The sequence below is a fragment of the Vanellus vanellus genome (genome assembly GCF_965231255.1).
Source record: "Vanellus vanellus genome assembly, chromosome: 4".
Lineage (NCBI taxonomy): Eukaryota > Metazoa > Chordata > Aves > Charadriiformes > Charadriidae > Vanellus > Vanellus vanellus.
This window is the reverse complement of record NC_138909.1, coordinates 20,581,332-20,608,433: the sequence shown is the minus strand read 5'-3', so window position 1 is coordinate 20,608,433 and position 27,102 is coordinate 20,581,332. Positions and strand designations below refer to the sequence as shown.

Genomic DNA, 27,102 nt, shown 5'->3' with positions numbered 1-27,102 from the left:
AAATCAACAGAAATATGCTGATGTTGGAGCAGGTGTTTCTTTGTGTTTTAAATTAATGCTTTTTGCCTGGAAGCAAGGAAATTGATCTGTAGGTTTTCTGCTGTGGTTTGCAAGCTATCATTTTTTATATTGCCTGTGATATTTTTGATACTGCCTGTGATGTCTAGAAATATTTCAAAAGCAATTTGAAGGGGCTGTGATAGTTTTCAAATTTATGATGGAAGCAAAGGTGAAGTCTAGTTTTCCATGGCAGGCAGTGAAGACATCACTTACAGGATTGAGGATACAAGTAATTAAAATCTTAGAAGCAGCTTATGAAGACATTTGGCCTGGTTTATAACCACATTGGTGCCTATACCTGTGTGTATTATCAGGAGAAAGTGCTAGCTTTGAAGACAAAGCTGTCTGGGTGAATATCAAATAGATGAGTCTGATGATGTCTTTCAGCTGAAATCCTGGATGTTTATCTTGCTTTTTTCTGAAGAGTGAAGGCAGGTTTTCATGCTGTATGAAGTTGGGATGTGGGCTAATGACATGTCAGGCTGGACCAGGGAAGCGTTAGCTGGAAAGTGCTTTACGCTATCTAGTTTATGCAAGAAGTTTTCGTGTCTTGGAGTAATGTTTAGGGAGCAGGAATGATGGTTTGAGGATAATTTTGAAGAGTCCTGGTAGCTCTCCATTATAAATTTACGAAGATATCTCATCTGCATATATAGAGGAGACTATAAATATATTCTTGAAGTAATAAATCGGGCAATTTGTTGTTGTTTCTTTTTCTTGGGATTAGTGATTTAATTACACCTTTGAGCCTGAATATGAAGGAGATTGCAGAGTGTCTTTCTGTTCTCTGTAATAGGTAGAGTCAGCAAGTCAACCAATAGCTTGCTATATTGCCTAAGGTTACTGTAGGTTCTCTTTTGCTGATTTAATTGTAATTTGGTGGTTCAACCTTAAGGAGTGCAGAGTTCTTTTAAATCAGCATATTGTAATGGTGGTGCTTGTTGTAGCTTATATTCTTTCCCTAATGTAATCATAGAACCATAGAATCATTTAGGTTGGAAAAGACACTTAAGTTCATCAAGTCCAACTGTTAACCTAACACTACCAAGACCACCACTAAACCATGTCCCTAAGGACCACATCTACACATCCTTTAAATACCTCCAGGGATGGTGATTCAGCCATGTCCCATAGTGTTCAAAGGCCGGAGGAGGAATGCAACTGATATTGTCCACTACAAGATGTCCACTATCAAGGTTTGTTGATGTTCTTGGAATTGGAATAGGGAAGTGTTCTGTTGTGTCATGATACTGGTAATGGAAGATTTGTTAAGATGGACTTGGCTAAAACTTCCTCTAATTCTCCATATATTCATGTATTATATATACTAAGGCAATTGTTATAGGGAAACCTCTCCCATCCCATAGACCATTGGTGGACATCTCTGAAGATATGAACATAGTCAATCAATGGAAAAACTTAAAAATAGATTTTCATTTAATATGTCTACCGTCTGTGTGGAATGTGTGGAATGTACCTGCAAATGATGAAGAGGTTCAGATCTCGAGTTTGCAAAAAGACCTGAGCTCTTTTAATGATGGCTGTCCTTCAGTTCTGGTTTTGTTTAGCACAATTGACTCCTCGTCTGACTATAAGGTTCTAAAGCGATATTGCAATGGGAATAATGATAAAAGCCATAGAAAAGAGGAGCTGACACTTCTGAGCATAATAAATTCTGAGCCTATACTGACCAAAGAAGAAGAATATTCCATGCTTTTGCTATGGCGCAGTGAAAAAGAGACAGAGAGTAATGGACATCTCAGTGTCTTACAGTTAATGCACAACCTTATTTGTATAGTTTAGCTGGGTGTCATGTATTAAAGTTCTTGAGAGATCAATATATTTCTCCATCGTGACCCTGCTATCCCAGTAATATTGTTTTGGTTTCTTTGTGCCACTGAATTGAAATACCATATTCCTTACAGAAGTCAACATTTCTGCTTGTATAAACTGGCATTGTTCAATTGAAGTTCAGAGGTATTCTCACTGCGGGATAGATTACTAATTTTCCTCAAAAGAGGAGAACAAAGAATACATGTAATTCAGAGGAAAATGACATGAACTGTGTACCTAGATATGCCTAGAATTTCAGTGGCTCTGAAGGGAGTGGCAGTGTTAATTTTGTCAGTCCCAGTCTTTCCTGTAAATCAGTACCGAGCATATGCCGTGAGTTCAGTTACTTGCAATTCAGGTACACAGTCACATCTCGCAGACTTTTTGTGCTTACCATTCGGTTGGCTGGCACTGCAGATTTATCCTGTTCTGTTAAAGATTCTCCAAATTGTATCTATTAGTTCGGCTTGTGTTCTCTTTCTCATGATGTTGTGTGCTTTTCTGATGTGCTTTCACACTCTACTCCTGAGGAGGTTTTTGAAGAAAACCTTTAGAGAGTTTTACAAGGGTTTTGTGCAAGAGTAATGTAGAGAATAGCTGACAGTTTGTACTGTGAAGTATTACTGTACAGTTAGTAAAAGGAGCATGTCAATTTAAACAAATTATCTGATGTTTCCCAGTGCTAGTATCATCTCATACAATGGCAACACCTGATGAGATATTTTATTTTTTTCTCCCGAGAACAAGTGGTTTAAACTATTGCCAGAATTTTTTTCCACTTTGGGAAGTTCTTAAATGTTGGAATATTGTAAGTAAACTCACAGCAAGCTTCAAACCTCACTCATTCACTTGTGCATTGCAGGATTTTTCTCCAACCACCAATTTGCATTCACATTGTAGTATTCTTTGGATTTTCTGGCGTGCCGTTGCTCTGAAATTCCAAAAAATTAATTGCATATGTTCAGTTAGCCATTGATCACCATCTGATGTACATCTAGAACAGCACATTCTGGATTGTTGTTCTGATACATGGATGCCTTCATTCTTCAGAAAGATAGCAAGTTTCCCTATTGTATTTGGAATCTGGATGACGAGCACAGGAATTTTAAGGCGCTGAGAGACTCACAGTGGGAACAGCAAAGACTGAGTATCTGTGGATTTGAGCTCCAGAATATTGAGTGAAGGTGCTTATCTAAGTTGGTCAGATTTGTGTTTCTTAGAATTTGCATAGTAACACATATTTGGAGACTGTTTGGATAGGGGGTGAGAGGAGGAGGCAATGTCTTGCAATGCTCTTGCTAATGACTCAACAAAGAACTTAGCTTGGATGTGGAAGAAAAAGTCGTTAGGATCATAGGGAACAGCTGCCATATGTCAAACTACTAATATGTAATAGAAGTGGGAAAGGAGCAAAAAAAAGGTACATATCCAGTAGCAATTCATGAAGGCATCTGAGGCAGGATGAAGACCCATTTTTATGTGACAGGTAGACATGAGATGTAATGTTTGAGCAAGAATTATTGTTGTACCTTTTTTTTAGAGGTCTGACATGTGATTACTTTATGAAAAATATTTATTTTTTTTTTTTTTTTCTGTCATGTCCTTTTTCTGCCTAACTGCAGAGATTCCTGGTAGGCAGGAAGTCACCATGTATATTTCATGTTTGTCTTCTCGTGTTTCATTTCCCTTTGATAGTACACAGAAATCTAAAATGTAATTTAGGTTCTGGTAATCACAAACTATATGTAATAAAACATGCCACAGTACGCTCTCCTGGCAAAGAGATCAGGGCCTCTGTCTCTAAAATACTCAGACTGCCTATATTTCTGACTCTGCCCTTCTGTCTTCTTTTTCCCTTAAAGACCTGCATAGTTTCCATGACTACAGTAGTTAAGCAGGCAAAATCTATTCCAAATTTTCTCTCTGCAAGTTTATGAAAAAAAATGTAAATAAGTTGGTGCAGAAACTATCTCTGCACAACCTGTTCTTGTGATCCCTGACAGCAATACTCACTTTACTTGGTCATAAACTACAGTACTGTAACTAATTGTACATAAACTACAGTACAGCACTGTCAAGCTCATTTGAGAGCATTGACACCCAGGATTTTCAGTCGGATCAGTGCAACTCTAAGGTATAGAGCAGGTTTGTTCATAGCCATGACTGGATAAGCATCTATGATCTTGTTAGAGGCATTTAAAAAATTATCAGCTGCTTGTAAATTCTGTGGCTGCAGAGAAGTTACTGATGTTTGTGTAGCTTAAGCTCTTTCTGTGTTGGCTGGTTAAAAACTCAATGTAATGTATACTTTTCACTATCAGGCAGTAACATTTTATAACTTCCTTTCTGGATTTCAGGCACCTATCTGCTCCTACCCCATCAAAAACTTTCTTTTGGTCACTGCCAGATCTCCCTTTTCTCACATTTGTTCTATCTCACTCCTACACTTGGGCGTATCAGACAGGTTTTATTCAAGACTCTCCTTGCTTCTCCTGTTGTGTCAGGTTGCCTGCCTGGAATTCAGTCACAGACAAATTTCAGTTTGAGGAGGAAATCCTGTTTGGAATTAACTACTGTTATTACATTGAGCCATCCATTAACTGAGTTCAGACTTATCCTTTTATTTCATTCACTTGGAATCCTGTCACCACTGAAGTGAAGTCTGTTGCATCGTCATCATTGATTATCATGTGTTTAACATGAGAGCAATTGCACTAAACACTTCTGCTCCCTCTTAGGGACAAGGAGTTTCTCCTGTGATAGCAGAATAGCTGTGACCATATGGAATCAGAGAGGCAGGGCTATAGGAGAAAGCATCCAAATAAAAGGGCAGGTATTAAAACAAAAAAGCAATGGAACCTGGAATAGAAAACTAGAGCCAGTCTTGATGGAAATGCAGCTCAGATAATTCAATTTTCTTTGTCAGCGTGTATTGTTGTTATTAATATGATAATGATAATTAATATTATAATATTGTTTGATATTAATATGGTCTACTGATTTTCACAGTGGTTTACAGAAAACAAAATGTTGTCCCTTGTCCCAAGACCTGCTGTCCTTACACAATCATAAAAAACAGTGACAGCCAAAAAAATCAAATATAACAGAAGTTGTGCAAAATAGAAAGACGATACAAAACAAGAGATTGTGTATGAAGCCTAGGTGAAGTTTGTGAACAGTGTGAGACATCTGGCATGACATGAGTGGGAAAACTCACCAGAATGGGCCAGTGGCGATAAAGAGGCAGTTAGGAAAGAAAGCAGAAAGGAGAAAGACTCAAAGGCAGCAGTGAAAGCAAGTGGCAAACAGGACATCAAGTGTTGTTTTGGATATATTTTTTTTTGGCTTTTATTTTTTTCTGGATTCATGGTGTAACACTTTTCCATGCAAAATTGGTTGGTGCCCATTTACAAACTAGAAATAAGTCTTGTAGCTCTGGGGTCACTAATTCACCATGTGTGACAGAAGGGGGTAGAGTTTCTAATTCGAACAAAAATCTGGTTTTAAAATTGTGTCAGAGCATCTATATCTTGAAATTTCTGGTGTAACAAGGCAACCGAAAAACCTAGGCAATTTTTAATTTTGTTCCTGTGGAACAAAGTCATTTTGACTTGTTATACAGCAGGTAAAACATTTTGCATCCTTACAAACCATAGGTTTTACCTGCTAACATCTTACCTGTGTCAGAGATGTCCCTCAGTATGAGAGACTGTAGATACAGAATTACCCCAGTTGGACAAGAGAGTGCTGAATGAATTTGAGCAACCTGGATTGGCTGAATTAGTGTCAGCACGGGGGCAGGCTGTGGACTGGTCCTTTGGCTGGGACGGTAAAGGTGACATAAGAGGCAGCATTGGCTTCCTTCCTTCCCAGAACAGCACTGACATTTTGGCATCTCCGATCTTCTGTTTCTGTCTGCTTAGAACAGCTTAGCAGAGATTGAAGGGTTAGGAAACTAGAATTTTTAGGGTTAACCTTTTTACATTGACTTTTTTTCCTTCCATAATTATCACATATCAGATGATGACTTGCTGACAATATATTTTTAGTGCTTGGTTGAATTTTGATTTTTAATCAGTTGAGAAATGCAGCAAGAAAGGTTGTGAAATAATGTTTCTTTTTCTACATACTGACAGTTTTTGTTCTGTTTGCCAGGCAAGCCAGCAAGTCTTTTAAATTATGACTGTGAGGTGGCTATGGAAGATAGTAGCTGTTTTCTATTTCTGTTTGTAGATCCAAAACCAACAGATTTATCATGTGACTGACAGTTTGAACGCGCTAGGTACTCAACTTCTGCCAGGTGCACAGACTCTGCCTCGGTGTCCGTATTTCCCTAGTCTTGTAAATTGCTGTTAAATGAGGAAACCAGACTTTTTCTGGCTTTGCTGCTTTGATGCTTAACAGAACTGGAAAACTGTCCAAAGTTTATGTACCCTGCTGACAGTTCAGAGCACTAAATGGGAGATCTCTTTGCCAGATTCAGTGTCTTATACCCATTCTCCAAATGCTGGGCAAACTTTTACTCAATATGGTTTAACTACAAATCATGCTTTAACTGCCTTTGCCCTTGTATTTTCTGCCACTGAATATTGATAGGCACCCACAGCTCTGATCCATTTTTCAGATTTTTACCTTGCTCCAGCTTCAGTAAATGCTTGAGCATATGAAGAGTGAGTAGTGTATCATACTTTAGAAAACACGAGATTGTCATCTCTTACATGTCACACACAATACAAAAGCATTTTGGCCTAGAGCCCTTTTCATTTAAAGCAGAATGAAAGAAAACTTGGCTTCTTTCACTGACCAGGTTGAATTTCCTAGGCTGGCAGTTAACAAAAGTTATTGTCAGCTAGCAGACTGTATAGTGAATTAGTGACAAGAGAAATGTGGAACCAGAAAGTACTGTTTTAACAGTTCTGTTCAGAAAAGGATCCTATAACTGAGTCACTCTCAGAGCCAAGTATAAAGAATTAGTAGAGTATATACATAGAATCATAAAATCACAGAATGGTTTAGGTTGGAAGGGAACTTGAAGATCATTGAGTTCCAAACACCCTGCCATAGGCAGGGACACCTCCCACTAGACCACGTTGCTCAAGGCCACGTCCAGCCTGGCCTTGAACACCTCCAGGGATGGGGCCACAACGACTTCGCTGGGCAACGTGTTCCAGTGCCTTACCACCCTCAGAGTGAAAAATTTCTTCCTAATGTTTAACCTGAACTTGCCCTCTTCCAGTTTAAAGCCATTCCCCCTCATCCTTTCGCTACATACCTGAGTAAGACATCCTTCCCCAGCTCTCATGTAGACCCCCTTTAGGAACCGGAAGGCCACAATAAGGTCTCCCCAGAGCCTTCTCTTCTCCAGGCTGAACAGCCCCAGCTCTCTCAGCCTCTCCTCATAGGAGAGGTGCTCCAGCCCTCGGATCATCTTCATGGTCCTCCTCTGGACGCGCTCCAGGAGGTCCATGTCTATCTTATGTTGGGGACTCCAGAGCTGGATGCAGTACTCCAGGTGGGGTCTCGCAAGAGTTGAGTAGAGGGGCAGAATCACCTCCTTTGATAAGTATGTACTTTGATAAGTACAGATGATAAGTATGTAAACATTCATTATATTCAGCATCCTCGTGAATATTTTAGTTACCAGGCAAACTAAAATAGCGCCCGTTATGAGAGGCATGCCAGACAATGTGTGAACAGTATAGCTGTTTCCACATTGCCTTTACTACCATATCCCTGCATTGTCTTTGTGAGTGAGAATGGCTATGGGAAAAAGAATTTACCTTGCATCAGTATATGGAACTGATCAGTGGATTCCAAAATGGTTCTTGTTAGGCCATCACCAGCTCATGTAATTAGAAAGATAACTAAATTGAGATTCAAGCTGCAGATGAGAGAGTCCCAGAGATATTTTTTGCAACTTGAGCTAGAAGGGCATAACCTTAGACATCTGATTTGTCAGCTCATTCAAGAGATTTTAGTCTGTGCAAGGTGTGGAGCTTCTGTAAATACAGGCTTGTGGTTTGTGGTTATAGTGGAGCTGGAGAGGATAGTCACCTTTAAGAACTTTTAGAGGTTTTGATGGAACTTTATTAACTTGAACAAATTTGATACTTTCATGTGTGTAATCGGTTTAAAAGAAGGTATCAGCAGAGCAGGTTCAACCTAGTAACAGAAGAATTTGTCAGCAAGTAATCGAGGGCAAGTTTTACTGCAGACCCTCCTTTTTCTTAATAGATTCGAACCTGTGATTCTTCTTTTTCCCAGCAGTTCTCCAAGTGTGTAGCTTCTTTTTCCACATAGTGAATTATTTTTTTATTTTACAGTTTTACCCAGTACTATAATAGGTAAAATTATAATATAGGACATTTGGAGCCACCAGTGACAGATGTTGAGTGAACTTCTATTGTAAATATGTTTCCTAAAAATAAGCATTCCAGCCTTCTTTTTCTGTGCAACTGCTTTTACATTGTTTTATGTATGATCATCTTCCTTCAGAACACATGTCTGAAAGTTTGGCAGATAAGAGCTGTCTCAGCATGACTGAATTGTAAAATAGATTTCACAGCAAAGTTTTCAAATCTAGTTGCCCTTAGAAATACAAATTCATTGTGCTTCCCAGTTTATCTTTGCTGGAAAGGGCTGCTTGGCTTTGACGTATCAGGCAATAACAGTAGTACTTTAAACAGAATGAGTAATATGGATTCAAAATTGGACTGCAGATGTCATGGATATGAAAATGATACTATTCTAATCCTTTATGGGTGACAGTAAAGGTATTGGATGAGTTGTGGGCTTGGACTTTGTGTTGGCTTTTTTAAGAATAAGCCTGAGTGCATTTGGATCTCTGAACAAGTTCTTTAAGACCATAAATATCTAGGCATACGCTGTCACAGATCTGACTCTGAAAAAGATTCCTGTTGAAGTACTTAGTACTGTCTTCTAGCTGTGGTGAAGATTTGTCTATTTCACTCCCGTTTCAATAAGCACAGTTACAATTGGACATGTGAGCAGTACTTATTTCTTCTTTTTTGTCATTTCCATACATTTTTAAACAGAAATGTGTGTAGACCTCTTTATATCACCTTTTCTTGTTTAATGTACGGATAACCAGAGAGCTTTGGTCTAATTTCTGAAAAAAATGTAGCTCAACTACAACATATTTCCATTTAACCAGGGCCTTCAGAGAGCTGTATTTTGCAAAGTGGGAATTAAAATAAGTATGTTGTAGTGAAGTGAAAAAAGGTATTAAAATGCTACAGTAATAATTTCAGTGACACTATAATGAAATTATATGGGAGACATAGACATTTTTTAGTCAAAATGTGCCACATATGCTCTTCTCTGTTCTGTGATATTTAATATCTAAATGTAAAAACCATAACATGAATTGGACAATAAAGTTCTTCATTTTCAGAGGACTTTACTTCAGTATCAGAACCATAAGTCTTACAAGCAAAGTTTGAAAGCAAGCATTTTATAGTGCAGTACACTAAAGGAAGAGTATTGTACAAGCAGAGAGCAAGACATGTCTTTTCTGTTTTTAACTGGATTTTTGCCTGCCATAAATTTATTAAATATATGAAAGCATGTGCACACTGAATGGTGGGCGTGATTCTCTAAGAGATTTCTTTGAAAAAAAAACCCTGTCTTTCCTGATTAAACACTGAAGTCTAAAATAGAGCCACACATTTTGAACTTTTGTCTTAAAATCATCCAGTTTTAATGGTGCATCTTTGAAGTTTAGGTGCTACAGAATTCATTACATGAGCTTGACAACAATGTTGAACTTTCTTTCAAGGAGTAGCATGATAACCCCAAACAATTCATGCACTTCCGTCCTCTCTCAACATTACCTCATTCCAACACAGGATAAGAGATCACATGTTGAATATTTGGCAGTGAGTTACCTTGCTTCGCCTGCAACATTCCCAAAGGCCCAAAGAGGAGACCTGCTGCCATTTAAAATGCTCCAAGGTGACAGCTTACTTTGACCTTCCTTTTTACCTTTGGTGCTTAGGTTTCCTGTCATCTTGGCATGTGAAGGGGCTCCAAAGGGCACCAGCTGGAGTACCTTGTTGGCAAGATATTTGCTGTGGCAGGATGCCTGTGTTTGACTCCTTTGCTGCACTTCAGCACTCACAGTCGTTGCTGCCCTATGCAGTGCGGCAAGGAACGCTTTGAGCTCAACCAGCCATCTCTGCCATGATGAGGAAGCTCAGGGAGGGTCTTGGAGACCGATTTACTCATTCTCTGAAACATCCATGGCGATAGTAAGAAAGTAAATGATGACTTGTGTTGCAGCTGGGGAGGCAGCTTGATTGTATTTCCTAATCCAACTGTTACCAGTTGATTGCAAGAAGCTGTGAGCTGATGGGAAATCAAAACAAATAGCTGGCACTGTATACAGTAACAGGAAAAGTGCAGCAGTCATCCATTATGAGACTATATTTTTCTCTTTAAGCATCAGCTCTGAATAGTGTCTCAGAGGCCACTGAATTTCTCTGCGTTTTGAGGAGAAATAGACCTGATCCAGAGCGCAGAGTAGCTATTCCTGACAACAGGTCAGCAACTCTTCATTAGGGTCATATTGGCAATTTTCTGGGTTTTCAGCACACAGGCTTGGTTCCAAACCTAAGAACGATGAAACCCTCTTGTTCATTACAGTGGCCTTTGACTTGTACTGTTAGGGAGAGGCTGTTTCTGCATGTTGGTGCATGTATGGAATTCTTTTCTTTTACATTTTCAAGGAAAATGTTCACTGTTTTTAAAGATACTTTCTGGAGAGAAGCTTTCACTCTAAAAATGATTTTTTTTCATGTTTAAAAGTAGTTATTGAAGAGAGGAATATGCACTGTTTGTAAATAGAAATGTATCAATGTCTGCCTCTAGAAACTCAGAAGTTACATGTCAAAAGGAGAGAAAAAAAAAAAGGTAAGAATGACAAGGTCTAATCTAATTCTAAAATTTGGACAAATAAGTGAGGTCAACATAAAAAGCAAACAAACAAAACCTATAAAACCCCTACCAGAATACACTTTAAAATTTGCTTAAGGCAAAATAACTTTTTCACTCTCTTTTGTTAGAGTGCTTGCCTGAAATGGGACCTTAAGTAGAGAGAAGAAAAAGCACTTAAAATATTTTATGGTTAAAGTTTCATAAACCGCTTTTACAGAAATTTTGCTTGATACAGAAAAAAAAGAGATTTGGCTACTGTCATTCCTCAAAATGACTTCTTCAGAAAGTGCAGTAGTGATAGTTATCTTGAAAGCAAGGGCAGGGAGTTTGAACTCAGAGAAATTACTGTGAAAAGGATTTATATATATATATTCATCTCTGCTTTTTATGTATATGTGTATACATTTAAATGTGTATCTGTGTGTGTATATAGAATGTGTTCTGCTCATGTACCAGTGGTGATTGTTTAGGATGAGCTATTGTTAGTGTCCTTGCTAAACACGATCGTCAACATTACCAATTCTCTCCACTGATGGAGATCTCAGCACTAAATAACCAGGGTATTTCAAATACACAGATCAGTTTCATCTTTCTTCCTTCTTGCTGTGCTGGGATGAAGGAAATAAGGCAAAATGCTAATGTCAGTGGCAAAACTACCTTACTTAGAAGGATCAAGTAATGCAGGTATAAATAGCAGTGATTCATAATAAACAGAGTTGCAGCTGCAGTCTTTCTGGAGGAAGGCAAAGATGACCAAAGTTTGTCATGTTAGAATGTGGGTGTAATATTAAGTAGCTTTTCAGAAGGATTTTAATACTATATTTGTTACAATATATATATAGTGATAGATTAGAGGAATATTTAGTGTCCCTTGGATTTCCACAACATTCAGTGAAGAGACTTTCTTAATATAGAAAGCTGTTTGCTGAGATTACCAAGAGTCTCTGTTTCACAGTCTGCCCCAGGAGGCTGGAGGCTAGGAGCTTTCCTTCCTGTTTCGGGCTTCCATTCTGTCATCTGAGAGCTAATAATAGTACTTTAATGAAGTAGTGGCTTGAGAAAGGATAAGCGTCTTGAAAAGGATATGTGTGTCCCATCTGAAGAATCTTGACACTATCAAAAATGGCTGTTTGTTATCCTAGGAACCCATCTCTAAGAGTCAATTTAAAAATTACACTTTTTCTGTGGTTTTGGCAGTCTATTCTGGGGTTGAATATAATGGAAGTGATAAATGTTAAGTTATTGTTGACTATAAGAGTTATTCCTGTATGGAAAGAATAATTTTAAATGTTTACTTGGTGTCTATTGAAATAGAAACTTGACATGAAACTAGAAGGTTTTTCTTTGCTTTTTGAAATAGGTATAAAAATGAATGACTGGTTCTTCAAGTGTATGATAACAGAGCATTGCTCATTGATCATTACAGTCTGAACTCGCAGGCAATATCAGTGATAAATGATGATCTGGGTTTTTGTAAATCTGACTAGAATGAGTTTCATTTATTTCTTTTCTTTTTCCTGCTGAAGTCAGCAGAGTCTTGTTGAATTACATATATCTCTCAGTAGTCATGAATTTATATTCGCATCTGGCTAAATATTTTAATCTCTGCTAAATAGGTTTGTTTCAAATTATTTACAGTTTAAAAAGGCATATTTAATACTAACATTTACCTTGCCAAACTAGCTATAAACAGAATTTATAGGGAAAGAGTTTATTTACTGCATTTGCTGTCTGTACAGCTGCCAGAGATATGGTAGTAAACTTGAAGGATTTTTCTGAGCTCATGTTACGGTAATACTATCATTTTATTACAAGACCAAGGATGAATTATAGTCTTTATTAAAAAAAAAAAAAATAGGGTAACTGTATAAATTATAAAATAAATTCATAGTTAAGCAAGACATGTTACGATAAGTTTCCAGAGAAAGATGCACCAGCTTTTAGATGCAAGTCCTGTCACTTATTGGAGATCTTGAAATTGACTTTCACACTCAGCCTTTTCATAGCGGTTCGCAGACGCTCATTACTCTCTCTCTCTTATTCCTGCTCCCTTGAGTCACCTGTTTATACAGCCACTCTTCTGCCAGAGATTGAAGTTTGTCTTAAGAAGGCTGATATATCATCAATACTAACCTTGGTGTTCCAAGGTAAGGATTTTGTGTAGCAAGTACCAGAGAGAGGACCTACATGTGGTATCTGTAATTTCATTGTAGTAAAATGCATAGTTGGCTGTCTGTAAACAAAAGCTTCTCTCTGGTGAATAGAAAAAAAGAACATCAGCACTATTAATTTACTCAGTGCAATGAATTTATGTATTGACTTCTTGAAGTAGTTGGACACCTTCTATTTGATAGACAACTGATAGAACTGCAGTCAAGTCCTTGTATCTCAAAGTAAATATCCCTGTAGAAATGACTACTTTAGCTATTTCCCTCCATGCTATGTAAAGAACTGGGGATGGATCATAAAAGCCAAAGGCTTAAGAAGCCTTTGGTTTTCTGATTTCAGATTGATGCTTTTTATCTCTTGCTTTGATGGAGAGAGAAAATTCAGAAAAGCAAACAGAGATCAGAAACTGGAGAAAATGGTTGCCCAGGCAAACTTTTGGTGTTACTGTATTCTAACTCCTAGTCAGTGGTTTTATGATGTAACTAATGAGATTAAAATATGAGAAGATAAATTATTAAAATGATTCAAGTACTCTTACATAGCTCAGATGAGTATCATGTAGGCTTTTCTTCTTAAAAGAAGTTGGGTGATCAAGTAATATGGAGAGATTCGTCTGCTCAAGTATATTTGCAATATATGTCCATGAATGACAGAGACAAAACATTTAACTGTTGAAAGATCATGGTTTTTACATCCTTTGGCTTTGCATTTTATTTCTTCAAAAATTTCTTAATGGAATTAAGAGGTATTTTAGTTGTGGCCTTTACGATGCCTAGTTGTGGCTGAACTAAATAAGAATGAAAGACAATTCTGACAATTGCTACAGGAGGTGTGCTTTCTGCTAGGTACTATTAGACTAAGGTAAGGTTTAGTTGAGTGAAATTCTCTGGCCAGAATGAAGTCAAGTCAGACAGGATCTTTCATAGCCTTATCACCTAAGCTGCTTCATATCTGCTTTAACTAGTGAGTGCAATATCTTTGTTTCTGCAAGTGCCTAGCATGATATTAGCTGGGTCATAAAAGTTATATGCCTTCTTAATGAATAAGAGAAAAAAGAATGGTTACCAAGTGACAGAATGGATGACACTGGAGAGTGCCCAGTCCAACCCACCTGTTCAAAGCAGAGTCAACTAAAGCAGGTTGCTCAGGATCACTGGAAGAGTCTGGTTCCATCTTCTTTACTCCTCCCAGCAGATACTTCAGAACAGTGGTAAGATTCCCCCAGAGCCTTCTCTTCTCCAGGCTAAACAACCCCAGTTTGCTCAGCCTCTCCTTGTATGACAGATGTTGTAGCCCATAGTCATCTTCACGGCTCCTCAGTGGAATTGCTCCAGTACATCCCTATCTTTCTTGTACTGGGGAGCCCAGAGCTGGACCCAGCACTGCAGATGTGGCCTTAGTAGCACTGAGTGGAGTGGGAGGATCACTTCCCTTGACCTGCTAGGAACAGTCTTCCTAAATGCAGCCCAGGATGTTGTTGTCCTCCTTTGCTGCAAGGGCACATTGTTGGCTCATGTTCAGCTTCTTGTCCACCAGGGCCCCTGGGTCCTTCTCTGCAAAGCTGCTTTCCAGAATGTCAGTCCCCAAGCATGTAATGGTTTCTGGGGTTATTCCTGCCCAGGAGCATTTCACGGTGTTGATAATTTGGGGAGATTCAGTATGTATTTTTCCTTTTTTCTGTAAATTAACATTTTGATCTGAAATAGTTTCACTATGAAAACATTAAAACAGAACTTCCTGATAGTTTCAGAATACCTGCAAGGGCAGTCATGAGACTTTTTTTTTCCTTCTGAACATATTTTCAGGGGAAATGTCACCATCCTGCTCCAAATGTCAGCAGTGGACTAAAGCATTCTTCATAAAACTCCTTGTCACCTTTAGCAAACATTTATTCTTATTTATGGGATGTATTTGGTGTGTTACTTACACAGTAGTGTAATTGAAATATTTCTTATGCTTCTCTACCTGGTTTCCAAGACCTTTTACTAAGAGCACTTGCATGTTTTTGTTGGCTTTGTGACTAAGCTATTGATGCTTGCATGCTTTCTGCTCTGTAATTGGTCAGTAAGACTCTGTAAGTGAATGTCTACAATAAGGAATTAAAAGGAAAAAAATGACAGGATTTTGAATATTTACTTTGATGCTTAAAAAAGTAATTATTTTTAGAACAACTAGTTATTTGCTTGATTTATCATTTGGGAAATGCACTGTTGTTCTTCGTGGAGTAGCAGAAAACTTGTGTCCCACCTTTCCTCATTCTTGGTAAAAGGGAGAATCAGGAAGAGGGTCTGAGCACTGTATGTTTGTGAATGTTTCTAAGAATTAGTGTGCTTTGTGAAATGTAGAAGTCAGAATTTGTGTAGCCAGATTTGAACCGCCAAAATAAGTATTTCAAATTCATAGGAGGTGAAGATTATCAAAATAGCTGAAGGTTGTACAAAATATTTAAAAGTTTAATGAGAATTTCAGAAGTCCAGCTTTAAAAGTCCACTTTGCAAACCAGAGCCTGTATTTCTTCATGTTTTCAAAATTTTTAACTAAACATATATAACAATTTTTTCATTATCAGAAGGAAATGGTAAAGAACTTTGTGAAATTATTCTGTTTCTAAGTATATTATTGGAATTGGATTATATGGTCTCAAAGAATGATTAAATAACTTGATTCCACTAGAAATATAAGGAAAATATAAACTTCATTCTAGATAAAAGTGGGCAATTGTTCATTGAGCTGCTTCGTGAAGGTGTCCTTAATCATGACAAGAAAAAGCAAAAGCCTCTCCGCTGTACCCAATGCACAGAGAGTTGCTTTATGAAACAAATTTTTGTCTCATCCAGTTTTTATTGTATTTTTATTTGAAGTTACTTAATTATTTTTTTTTTCTCCGCCCCTTGATAGTAAGTGTTAATTTCCTATGGAACTGGAGTTCAGAAGTAGTGGTGCATGCTGTCTTCCGCTGATGTGGTGGTACATGTTTCCTTTTGATGTCTTCTTTATTCTCACTAGAAACTCTCTCCTTCTTTTGCCCCAGTATATTTCTCAGTGGAAAAAGAGGCAACAGTAGAAGTGAGGCTCAGAAATTTGCCATGACAAATGCAGGATATCCTCTAAGATGCATAACCCCTGTGTTTGCAATTACTACAGTGCTGCATATGATGCCGTCCTTGACAGAAACGTGGCCATTAAGAAGCTCAGCAGACCATTTCAGAACCAAACGCATGCCAAGCGAGCTTACAGGGAGCTGGTCCTCATGAAGTGTGTGAATCATAAAAATGTAAGTTTTCAGTAGGTAACAAGAGAAGTACTATGTATTTCTGTTTGTTAGAAAGAAAATTGTTTTGTTGGGTGCCTTTTTAAAACAGAAAAAAATGAAAAGTGAATTACGCTCAAGGGCTACAGTCTTTCTGGTACTGTATGCCCACATGAGAGAGTGAGGATCTTCCACACGCTTATTTAAAGGCTATGCCAAATGGAGGTGCTGCTAGTAGGGCTAGGGTGCTAGAACGGGAGAAAGCAGAATACATTCTTGTCAATTCCTTATCCAGAAATGCTTAAGTGGTTGTTGGAATCCTGGCTCCATTCTCTTGTCACTGGGATTTGTGAGTCAAACGCAGTGTCTCTTGAGTTGGAGTACCCATGCACAAGTGCCATTCCTTGTTCTGGACTTCATCTGAAACCTAGTCACAGAATCACAGAATCTTATAGATTGGACAAGACCTGTAAGATCATCTAGTCCAATCATTAGCTTAACACTGACAAGCCCACCACTAAACCATGTCCCTAAGCACTACATCTACATGACCCTTAAATACCTCCAGGGATGGGGACTCCACCACTTCCCTGGGTAATGCGTTCCAATGCCTGACTACCCTTTCAGTAAAGAAATTCTTCCTAATATCCAATCTAAACTTCCCTTGGCGCAACTTGAAGCCATTTCCTCTTGTTCTATCACCTGTTACTTGACAGAACAGGTCAACTCCCACCTCTCTGCAACCTCCTTTCAGATAGTTGTAGAGAGCGATAAGGTCTCCCCTGAGCCTCCTTTTCTCCAGGCTAAACAACCCCAGTTCCCTCGGCCACTCCTCATAAGATATGTGCTCCAGACCCCTCACCAGGTTTGTTGCCCTTCTTTTGAACATGCTCCAGTGCCTCAATGTCCTTCTTATGGTGAGGGGCCCAAAACTGAACACAGTACTCAAGATGCAGCCTCACCAGTGCCGAGTACAGGGGTAAAATCACCTCCCTGGTCCTACTGGCTACACTAGCCTGATACAGGCCAGGATGCCGTTGGCCTTCTTGGCCACCTGGGCACACTACTGGCTCATGTTCAGCCAGCCATCAATCAACACCTATAGGTCCCTCTCTGCTGAGCAGCTTTCCAGCCATTCCTCCCCAAGCCTGTAGCATTGGTGGGGGTTGTTGTGGTCAAAGTATAAGACCTGGCATTTGGCCTTACTGAAACTCATACTGTTTGCCTTGGCCTCTAGATCTAGTCTGTCTAAATCTGCAGAGCATCCCTACCTTCAGGCTGATCAACACTTCTACCCAGCTTGGTGTCGTCTGCAAATTTACTGAGGGTGCACTCAACCCCCTCATCCAGGCTGTTGATAAAGATGTTAAGCAGGACTGGCCCCAGTACTGAGCCCTGGGGTACACAACTCATGACTGGTCGCTAACTGTAATTAACTCCATTCACCACCACTCTCTGGGTCTGGCCTTCCAGCCAGTTTTTTACCCAGCAAAGTGTATGCCCATCCAAGCCATGAGCATCCAGTTTCTCCAGGAGAATGCTGTGGGAAATGGTGTCAAAGACTTTACTAAAGTCCAGACAGACAACATCCACAGCTTTTCCCTCATCCACTCAGCAGGTGGATGGTGACCATGTTGTAGAAGGAGATCAGGTTAGTCAAGCAGGACCTGCCTTTCATAAACCCATGTTGACTGGGCCAGATCATCCGGTTGTCCTGTGCATACTGCGTGATGGTATTCAGGATGATCTGCTCCATCAGCTTACCTGGCACCGAAGTCAAACTGACAGGCCTGTAGTTTCCTGGATCCTCCTTCTGGCCCTTCTTGTAGATGGGTGTCACAATGGCTGGTTTCCAATCTGCTGGGACCTCCTCAGTCAGCCAGGACTGTTGGAAAATGATGGAAAGGGGCTTGGTGAGCACCTCTGCCAGCTCCCTCAGAACTTTTGGGTGAATTCCCTCCAGTCCCATAGACTTGTGTATGTATATGTGCTGCAGCAGGTCACTGACCATTTCTTCCTGGATTGTGGGGGGATCATCCTGCTCCCAGTCTTTATCTTCTAGCTCAGGGGGTTGGGTCCTCAGAGTGCAACTGGTCCTATTACTAAAGACGAAGAAGGCATTAAGCACCTCAGCCTTTTCCTCATCCTTAGTCACCATGTTTCCTCCCGCATCTAATAGAGGATGGATGCTCTCCCTAGCCCTTCTTTTGCTGCTAATGTATCTATAGAAAGATTTCTTGTTGTCCTTTACAGCAGAAGCCAGATTAATTTCTAGCTAGGCTTTGGACTTTCTAATTTTCCCCCTGCATAGCCTCACAGCATCTCTGTAGTCATCGTATGTGGCCTGCCCTTTCTTCCAGAGGCCATAGACTCTCCTTTTTTCCCTGAGCTGCAGCCAAAGCGTTCTGTTCAGCCAGACCAGTCTTCTTTGCCGCCGGCATGACTTACAGCACATGGGGATGGCCTGCTCCTGCACCTTTAAGACTTCCTTGTTAAAGAGTGTCCGCCCTTCAGGACTGCCTCCCAAGGGACTCTGTCAATCAGTCTCCTAAACAAGCCAAAGTCTGCACTTCGGAAGTCCAAGGTGGCAGTTCTGCTGCTGCCTCTCCTTACTTCTCTAAGTGGAGAACTCCAGTCATTTTGTGATCACTGTGCCCTAGTTGATCTCCCACCGTCACATCACCCACCAGTCCTTCTCTGTTCACAAAGAGCAGGTCCAGCAGGGCACCTTCCCTGGTAGGTTCACTCAACAGCTGAGTAAGTTGTCCTTGACACACTCTAGGAACTTCCGGGACTGTTCCCTCTTTGCTGTGCTGTATTTCCAGCAGACATCTGGGAAGTTGAAGTCCCGCACAAGAACAAGGGCAAGTGATCAGGAGACTTCTCCCAGCTGCTTGTAGAAAGTTTCATCTACCTCTCTGTCCTGATTGGGTGGTCTATAACAGACCCCACCGCAACATCAGCCTTATTGGCCTTCCCCCTGATTCTGAGCCATAGCCGCTCAACCGTATCATCACTATGATTGAGTTCTAAACATTCATAACATTCCCTAACATACAGGGCCACCCCACCTCCCCTCCTTCCTTGCCTATCCCCTCTGAAGAGCTTCTAGTCATTGATTGTGGCATGCCAGTCGCATGAGGTGTCCTACCACATTTCTGTGATGGCTACTATATGATAGTTTTCCTGGTGCACCATGGCTCCTCCTGTTTGTTGCCCATCCTACATGCATTAGCGTAGATGCACTTCAGTCAGGCTAATGTTCCTGACACTTCTTTGTGGGTGGAAGCCCTAGTTCCTACCTGACTGCTCTCAGGTTTTTCCATAGCTTCTAACCCATCAATAACCCTTCCGTCTTTACTGCTCCATGTACCTCCAGACCTTACCTCCACTGAGACAGAATAACAAGGGTCCTCACTAGCTCGCCATCCTGCAAACCCTGGCATGGTCCCCCTGGGCTTATTTCTAGCAGGCCCAGTTACATCCCCTTCCCCCTTCCAATCTAATTTAAAGCTCTTTCAATGAGCCCTGCTAATTCTTGCCCCAGAATCCTTTTCCCCTTCTGAGACAAGTGTACCCCATCTGTTGCCAGTAGGCCCGATGACGTATAGATATCCCTATGATCAAATAAAAAAACAAAACTCCACCGCTGGGACCAGCCTCTGAGCCACGCGTTCTAACTCCCTGTTCCTTTTCCTCCCTACCCCTGAATGGATTGAGGAAAAAACTACCTGTGCACCAGAACCTTCAACCAGTCGTCCCATTGCCCTGACGTCCTTTTTAATTGCCTTTAGACTTCTGTTCACAACCGTTTCCAAGTTGCATAACCAGCAGCAAGTAATAATCAGTGCACCATACCAGAGCAGGGACTTTCCTGCTGATGTCCCTGACGCAGGCCCCAAGGAGACAGCAGACCTCCCTGTGGGATGGATCTGGTTGGCATATGGGGCCCTCTGTTCCCCTTAGAAGGGAATCACTCGATCACTCACAACAATTACCCTCCTTTTCTTTTTAACAGTAGAAGTCCTAATGCATGGGGCTGGCTGGCTCGCCCTTGGCAACCCGCTGGATGGGCCTCCCTTTTTGTCCTTATTCGCCTGCCCCTCAAGTTCCAGAGCCTCATACCTGTTGTGTAAGGGCAACTGGGAAGATGAGGGAGGCTGGGGAGAGTTTTGCCTGCCTCCCCAAGCAGGGACCCTTTTCCCTTCCTCCCTATCTCTTAGGTCCCCTCCTTCTGCCTGATGACAAGAGGGGAGGGGATCTTCTGCTACTCGTGGCACTTCGGTCTGCTCCTTTGACCTCAGGCTGTGGCTTCACCAATCCATCCCTTTCTCACACTCCCTGATAGTTCTTAACCTTTCCACCTCCTCTTTCAGTTCTGCCACCATGCTGTGCAGACCATTCCCCTGCTCACAGCACACACAGGCCGTGTCTTTGCTGCCCTCCAGTATGAGGGACGGGCTCAGGCATTCCCTGCAGAGACCCGCACGGCCGCAGGTTTGTGTGGGAGCTGTGTTTGAGTCACAACATTCCTTCTAGCAACAGCTTTTGGCCGAGTGGTAACCATGGTTGGGTCCTCTTCTGGGAGGGCAATGACTACTGGTTTGCCTCTCGAAACAGGAGGAGGATCAGTGATTACTAATTGATCTTACCTCTTGAGCTGGCAGTGCTCTCAGCACCCTGCCTGTATGCCCTCCTACACAACAGACGCCTGTTTGCTGCTCTGGCTCTTCAGGCTCTCTCCTGAGGGCTCCTGTGTGACCCCCTGGGTGACGCACACTCGCTGATTGCTTGCTGAGTGCTCTTTTGCATAGTCATATAGATGCATTGTATAGATTGTACAAGATGAGGGATTGTCATGGTGAAGGTCGCTGCAAAACTGTCAAAGAAAATTACGAAACAAAAGCACTTTTCCATTCTCACGTATTCATATGTAAGCTAATGTTGTGGAGCCAGGGTCTCTGAAGTCTCAACACATTGTGCCCTTCCTTCTAATTGCAATGTTCTTGTTGAAATAAACAGCACTAGCATCTTCTAGACTTTCCTGCTTCTTATACCCACTATATATTGTATAACATTTAATGTCCGTAACAAATGAAAATATTCCTACACTGCAGCAAAAGAGTTATTCCAGGGCTGTGTGTTAACTGTAACCATCTGTTAGTCAGAACTATCTGCCTGACACTGTATAAGCTTGCTTTTTTGTAGTAAGATATGTGGGATTGCCCCATTGCATTGTCAAGGAGTCTCCCAAGGATTTAATTTTTATAAAATTCCTTGATTTCTCTTGTGGTTTGGTGCCATACTGTGTGCCCCTTCCTTTTCATTAGGAGTGAATGTTTCAGATTGCTACATGTTTACTCTTGCATCAGATCCTGTAATGACTCTTTTGCCTTATGCAAAACATAAATGAGCTTGAAAAACATGATGTAAAGTGAGATTTGACACTTGTTCTCAGTTGCAAATTCACAGGGAAAGAAAAAGGACTGACCCTAAAAAGGCAAACAGCCGGACTTGTCACCTATAGTGTCCTCTGCCCCACTTCTGGGCATTGACTTGTCCTTACATTTCCACTGTGTTGATCGGGACTGTGTACCTGTCTCTCCCCTATTGACTTGGAGGGAAACTATCCTCAGTCAGACCAATGCTTGGGGCTTTGAAAACGTAGGGATGAGTGAGTAGTTCTCCCTGTAGGCAGAAGGAGAGTGATGCATTCTCGCTTCATCTTTTTAATGGACTGGAAATAGCAGAGGGCAGCAGGAGTGGTATTAATTTTAAATATATAATTCTAAAAATGTTGCATAAGAGCTGATAACAGCACCACATTAATTGGGTCAGAGTTTTAATCTGTCTGTACAGAGAAGTGAAAAGGAAGGAGAGGGTTGTAAAGGTACCAGTGTGGAGGCAAGAATCAGTCAGAATATGTGAAGTAGACAGAAAGAATATTGAACTATTCCTGTTAGAAAGCCCAGAGTGGAGATAGAGGTGGGGAGGGAGACATTCAGATGTTGTCTTCATGGCAGCTGTGCTGTTATCTTCTACCTCTGTTGCCCACACAGAAGGAAAGCATGGGAAATTCAGATCCCCAGGGTCACATTTTTTGCTGAGTGCTGTTTCACACATTCTTATCAGTGCCTTTCAACAGCCCATTAAAAAAAAAAAAATACAAGTGAAAAAAGAGTTGCAGTATGCAAGATGGCTTTCCCGAGAATGTGCCTACCATTTTGAAGTGTTCCTACTACAAAGCGGTACCTCTCATGATGGAATTTGTGTCAGCATGTGCTTGTGTGCCCTCAAAGGAATTGAGGCCATGTCAGAGAGAAGAAAGATCTTCTGTGTATTCTTAATAAGATGGTCCTTGATTATTTGTTCTCTCAGATAAGAATTCTTCGTATACAAATTTCTGGCTATAGCACAACAACTGCTATGCTAGATTGAGCTGAATTTGGTCGTTGAAGGTGTAACTTCAAAATTCAGAGGACTGTCGCACCCTTATTATTTTGTTTTGTCCTTCTCTCAGAAACCATTTTAAGTGCACCTAAAAGAAATCTTGGAGATCTGTGGTATTTTATTTTGAATGTTGCTAACTTTTTACTATCTATAAAATGAGAAGCGTTAGTATAAATTGAGTAGTGAAAAAACAGTTTATCCTTTAACACACACTTCAAAATGGGTTCAGCTGCTTATGTTTATCACTTCTCTTTATCCTTTTGTCTTACTTTGCTTTTCAGATTATCAGTTTATTAAATGTCTTCACACCACAGAAATCTCTGGAGGAGTTCCAGGATGTGTAAGTAACACAGGCAGTAATTAAACTAAAGCTTGAGACGTGGGGCATTATAGTGTACCTTGAATGCAATAAATCAGCAAAATACGAAGGTTATAACCCCCTCTAAAAAAGATCATGTGTAGTCTACACTGTGGGTAGGCAGATATTCTGCATTCCTATATTGAGAGCACTTTTGACACTTATAAGGTGCCAAATATTGGGTTTCCTAAGTGCTGTAAAAATGTGCAAAGCCTGCTGGTGGCTCTTCTAGAGAGGGTTAGTGTATTTGCATTTGCCTTCACATACAGGGGAAGGGGTATGAGTAGTTAAAAGAGCCTGCTTTTGTGTTATTAGTTTGTTCGGGAAATGATGGTTGTTAAGTGAGTCTCTGACGTGTGTGAGGTTTTGAAATGTGGGACTTCATTCTGAAATAATTTCCCATAAAAGAGACTGCTGTGAAATGTTTCCTCATTCCATATTTGTTTTGATATAACATTTGACTGCGTAAAAATATTTGCCTGGAGAACTAATGCTGTGTGTAGAGGACAACTCGCATCTCCACTGAATGTTGCCCTATTGCAAAAGCACTACTGTGTGTAGTATGAACGTGCCCTGAATGAAATTTTAAACATTCAGTGGTTTATATAGTCGCAAAGTTGTAATCTTTCACTCTTTCCCATATTCTGTATACATTGTATGGAAATGTATTCCCATTCTATGCTCTAATATCAGTAGTGATAACAGACAGATAGCAATGGCTGAAGTCAGACAACTACTGTTCTGATTTTAGCACATGCAATTTCTGCATAGTATTGTGACTGCAGGCTTGTGCTGAGCAGAGGAGGTAACTATTGCTGAAGAGAAGACAAGGCGTTCAGTTCACATTGAAATGGAGAGGTAGTGTTTTCCCCAAAGTTTGAGAGTGCTTTCATGTAATATTATGGCTGTGAATCAGCTGTACTTGTGAGATGTCTCATAAGAAATGAGTTGATGTGTTTGACATATTAATTTACTACTAAATGGGATCGGGTTAACGTCCTGATGAGGTTGTCAGTGAGGCTTACTTATCAGAAGCAAAAGGTCAATTAGTTGTAATGAGAATTGTGTGAAGTCATGCCATCTTAGGAGGATTTTTGGAGACATTTCACATGGAGATGCATATTTTAGCCTGCCAGACATCTCTACTACTCTCCAATTCCTACAGGTGCTATGCTAATCATTCCTCGTAGTGGCCAAAAGCCAAGCAGTCATATCATTTGGTGCTTGTGGCTCTTCTGTTTTCTGCACATTTCAGTGTCGTACTGCCTGTTTGCCCATGTAGGGTACAGTCTATGTCATGGGGAATGCACCAAGAAAGGGCCGGCAATCCACCTGTTTTGCTGGGATGCTAAAAGAATGATATCTCTGCAGTGAGGCGGTGCAGTGAGAAAGAAACATCCCAATGGTACTGTTGTGAATGGGTCCAGTCTCCAGCTGTGTTGTTGACAGCCATCAGAAATAAAGTGAATTTTGAAACGAGAAAAGGCATTGTTACTTATTTGATATGATGCTGTGGTTCCTCTTCAACACAAACAGTAATCCTATGACTTTTCTTTTTCATTCAGTTACCTGGTAATGGAGTTAATGGATGCCAATCTGTGCCAGGTCATTCAGATGGAGCTAGACCATGAGCGAATGTCTTATCTACTGTACCAAATGCTCTGTGGTATCAAGCACCTTCACTCTGCAGGAATTATTCACAGGGTAAGGGGCCTTTGGTTTGAAACTTAAGGCAGCATATGACATCGTCATGAAGACTTTAAAAACCACTTAAGCTTCTTGTGTACTGTGGATCAAAGTCTTATTGCCCAGTAGAATTATTATAAACTTACTAGTCATAGTCTATCTCTTTAGCACAGCAGCTTCACGTTTGTGTTATGAATGAGATTATTTGTGAACTTAATCAGACAAAAAGGTTATGTGATTATTAAAAATAAATCATAACCAAATAATAAGCACTGGAAATCATCAAAGTGATTATGGTTTCTGAAACATGTAGATAAATGTTATTCCTCCTTAAAATGCAGCTGGCCTACATCTACCACACATGACATTCAGACACTTTGAATTGGTGTTGTAGTGTGGTCCAAGTATTGCTTGCTCAGTACCTGCAGAGATCAAGGCATATGGAATTGGCATTTGCCATCATTTACGTGTGCTAAAACAAAAGAAAAGACTGCTAAATTTATATTAAATGCATCCTCTCATTTTGCTTTTCCATGTCAGAGTGCTGTGTCTGGTAAGGATGTGGTCCTGGCTGTGAATGCCAGAGATAGCACTATGTATGACTGTTGACAACAGAGGGAATGGTTCATGCGACAGTGAACAGGAGGCAGTTCTGAATGGGTTGAAAATATCCTGCCTGAGTTAAGTTCTTTATTGAAATGTGCTTTTACTAATTTGGGATTTCTAGCTAAGAAACAAATCCAAAAATGTTTCCCTTCCAATATGAGAGGAAGAAAAGAAGGGTTGCTAAAATGGATTACAAAGTGGATGTTGCTTTACAATATACGAAGGTCTCCTTTCTTGGCACGTTTTATGTTTAGCAAAGGATGAGTTGAATTATTATAAATGAAGCATTAAGATATCTCCACACATACAGTTAGAATGTCTCTATTAGGCTCACAGCATTAAAAAAAATATATATACTCAAAACAGTACTCTAATACTAATCCTAGTTTCTTGAACTGCCAAATGCAATTAATTTAACACCAGTAGGCTCCTGCTGTCCAGGTAAAACCCCACAGTATGCCGAATTAGAACATCTTTAGTTTGCTAGAGAAACAGTAGCAAGGTTTGCTGTGTATCTGCAAGTATTTCTGATAGTAACTGTAAGTGTCAGAAGAGCAAAAGAATATTTGAAGGGTGACCTAAAATATCAGTCCATATCGTGGCTGTACCTGGCTTTATGAAGGACAGTCATATGTCTTTTCACTATCTTTTGCAGGATTTAAAACCAAGTAATATTGTGGTAAAATCTGACTGCACATTGAAGATTTTGGATTTTGGACTGGCCAGGACTGCAGGCACTAGCTTCATGATGACTCCATATGTGGTGACACGTTACTACAGAGCACCAGAGGTCATCTTGGGAATGGGCTACAAGGAGAACGGTAGGGCTGCAATTTCATAGCAAGCACAGTGCGACCTGAAGTTTGAGGTCTGCCTCTACAATTGTAAGGGGCACCAGAAGGAGAAAAAGAAAACGTAATGGGAAATGACATCTTGAATTTAAAAGGCAGGTCATTTAGAGCTGTTTCTCACTGTTGCATACTGCAGCTACAGAATGTATTTGGGATGCAATGCTGATGAATTTATCAGTGCGGGGTTGCAGAGTAATGAGAAACTTGTTCTTAGTTATGGTTGAACTTAACAAATAAAATTAGCTCTTTCTGACTAGAATGTCTTTGGCTTCTGGGGCTGTGAAACAGTGTGGGAACCACTGGAATCGCTGAATGAGTGATGTGTTCTAAATTTGAGTCTGGGCCTCTGAACTGTTTGAGCGAAGAGGAAGAGGTACAAGCTGAAACAGGGAATCTTCACCCTTCCAGAATTTCTCCAAATCCAAAGCTAGGTCTGAATTTCAGGACTGTTTTCTGTCTTTATCATAGGTTTAACTAAAGTCCCAGGTTTTGGTGACAGGTCTCATGTGGTCAAGATCTAGGTACAAATTTTGCAGTTTGAGTCTTTTTTTAATGGAAAGTAGAGTTGGAAAGAAGGGGAAAAGCTGAAGCTAAAAAAAACATGCACCTAATTTGTATGTAATCTCCCTAGATGTAAATAGAATTTTGCTCTGAACAGTCTGAGAGGGATCTGGATACCTCTTGGTCCCTGGAAAGATTGTGAAAAGCAAGTAGGGGGTGCTCACTATAGAGAAGCAGGTAAAGAAGAATTCTCATTTTGCAGAGGATGAAGGGAAAATTTTATAAGTGATTCTCATTTTGTAATAAAACTGAGAATTGCATTTGAGCGCCAGGTAGACCAGGCAGGAAAGTAGGGGGTACAACATGTAGTGGAGAAATATCTG

General features: G+C 40.3%; 1 protein-coding gene across 4 annotated transcripts in view; it reads left to right on the top strand.

The window, feature by feature from the left end:
* LOC309671449 (mitogen-activated protein kinase 10) overlaps window positions 1-27,102 on the top strand; it is a gene marked incomplete at its 3' end in the record, with an annotated part of 118,116 nt that overhangs the window by 44,596 nt on the left and 46,418 nt on the right. For all 4 annotated transcript variants that reach the window (XM_082482682.1, XM_082482683.1, XM_082482685.1 and 1 more), the window contains 4 exons: window positions 16,162-16,291; window positions 22,999-23,057; window positions 24,641-24,779; window positions 26,023-26,188. In XM_082482682.1, coding sequence (XP_082338808.1) covers window positions 16,162-16,291; window positions 22,999-23,057; window positions 24,641-24,779; window positions 26,023-26,188 — 494 coding nt within the window. The remainder of the gene's footprint in view (window positions 1-16,161; window positions 16,292-22,998; window positions 23,058-24,640; window positions 24,780-26,022; window positions 26,189-27,102) is intronic.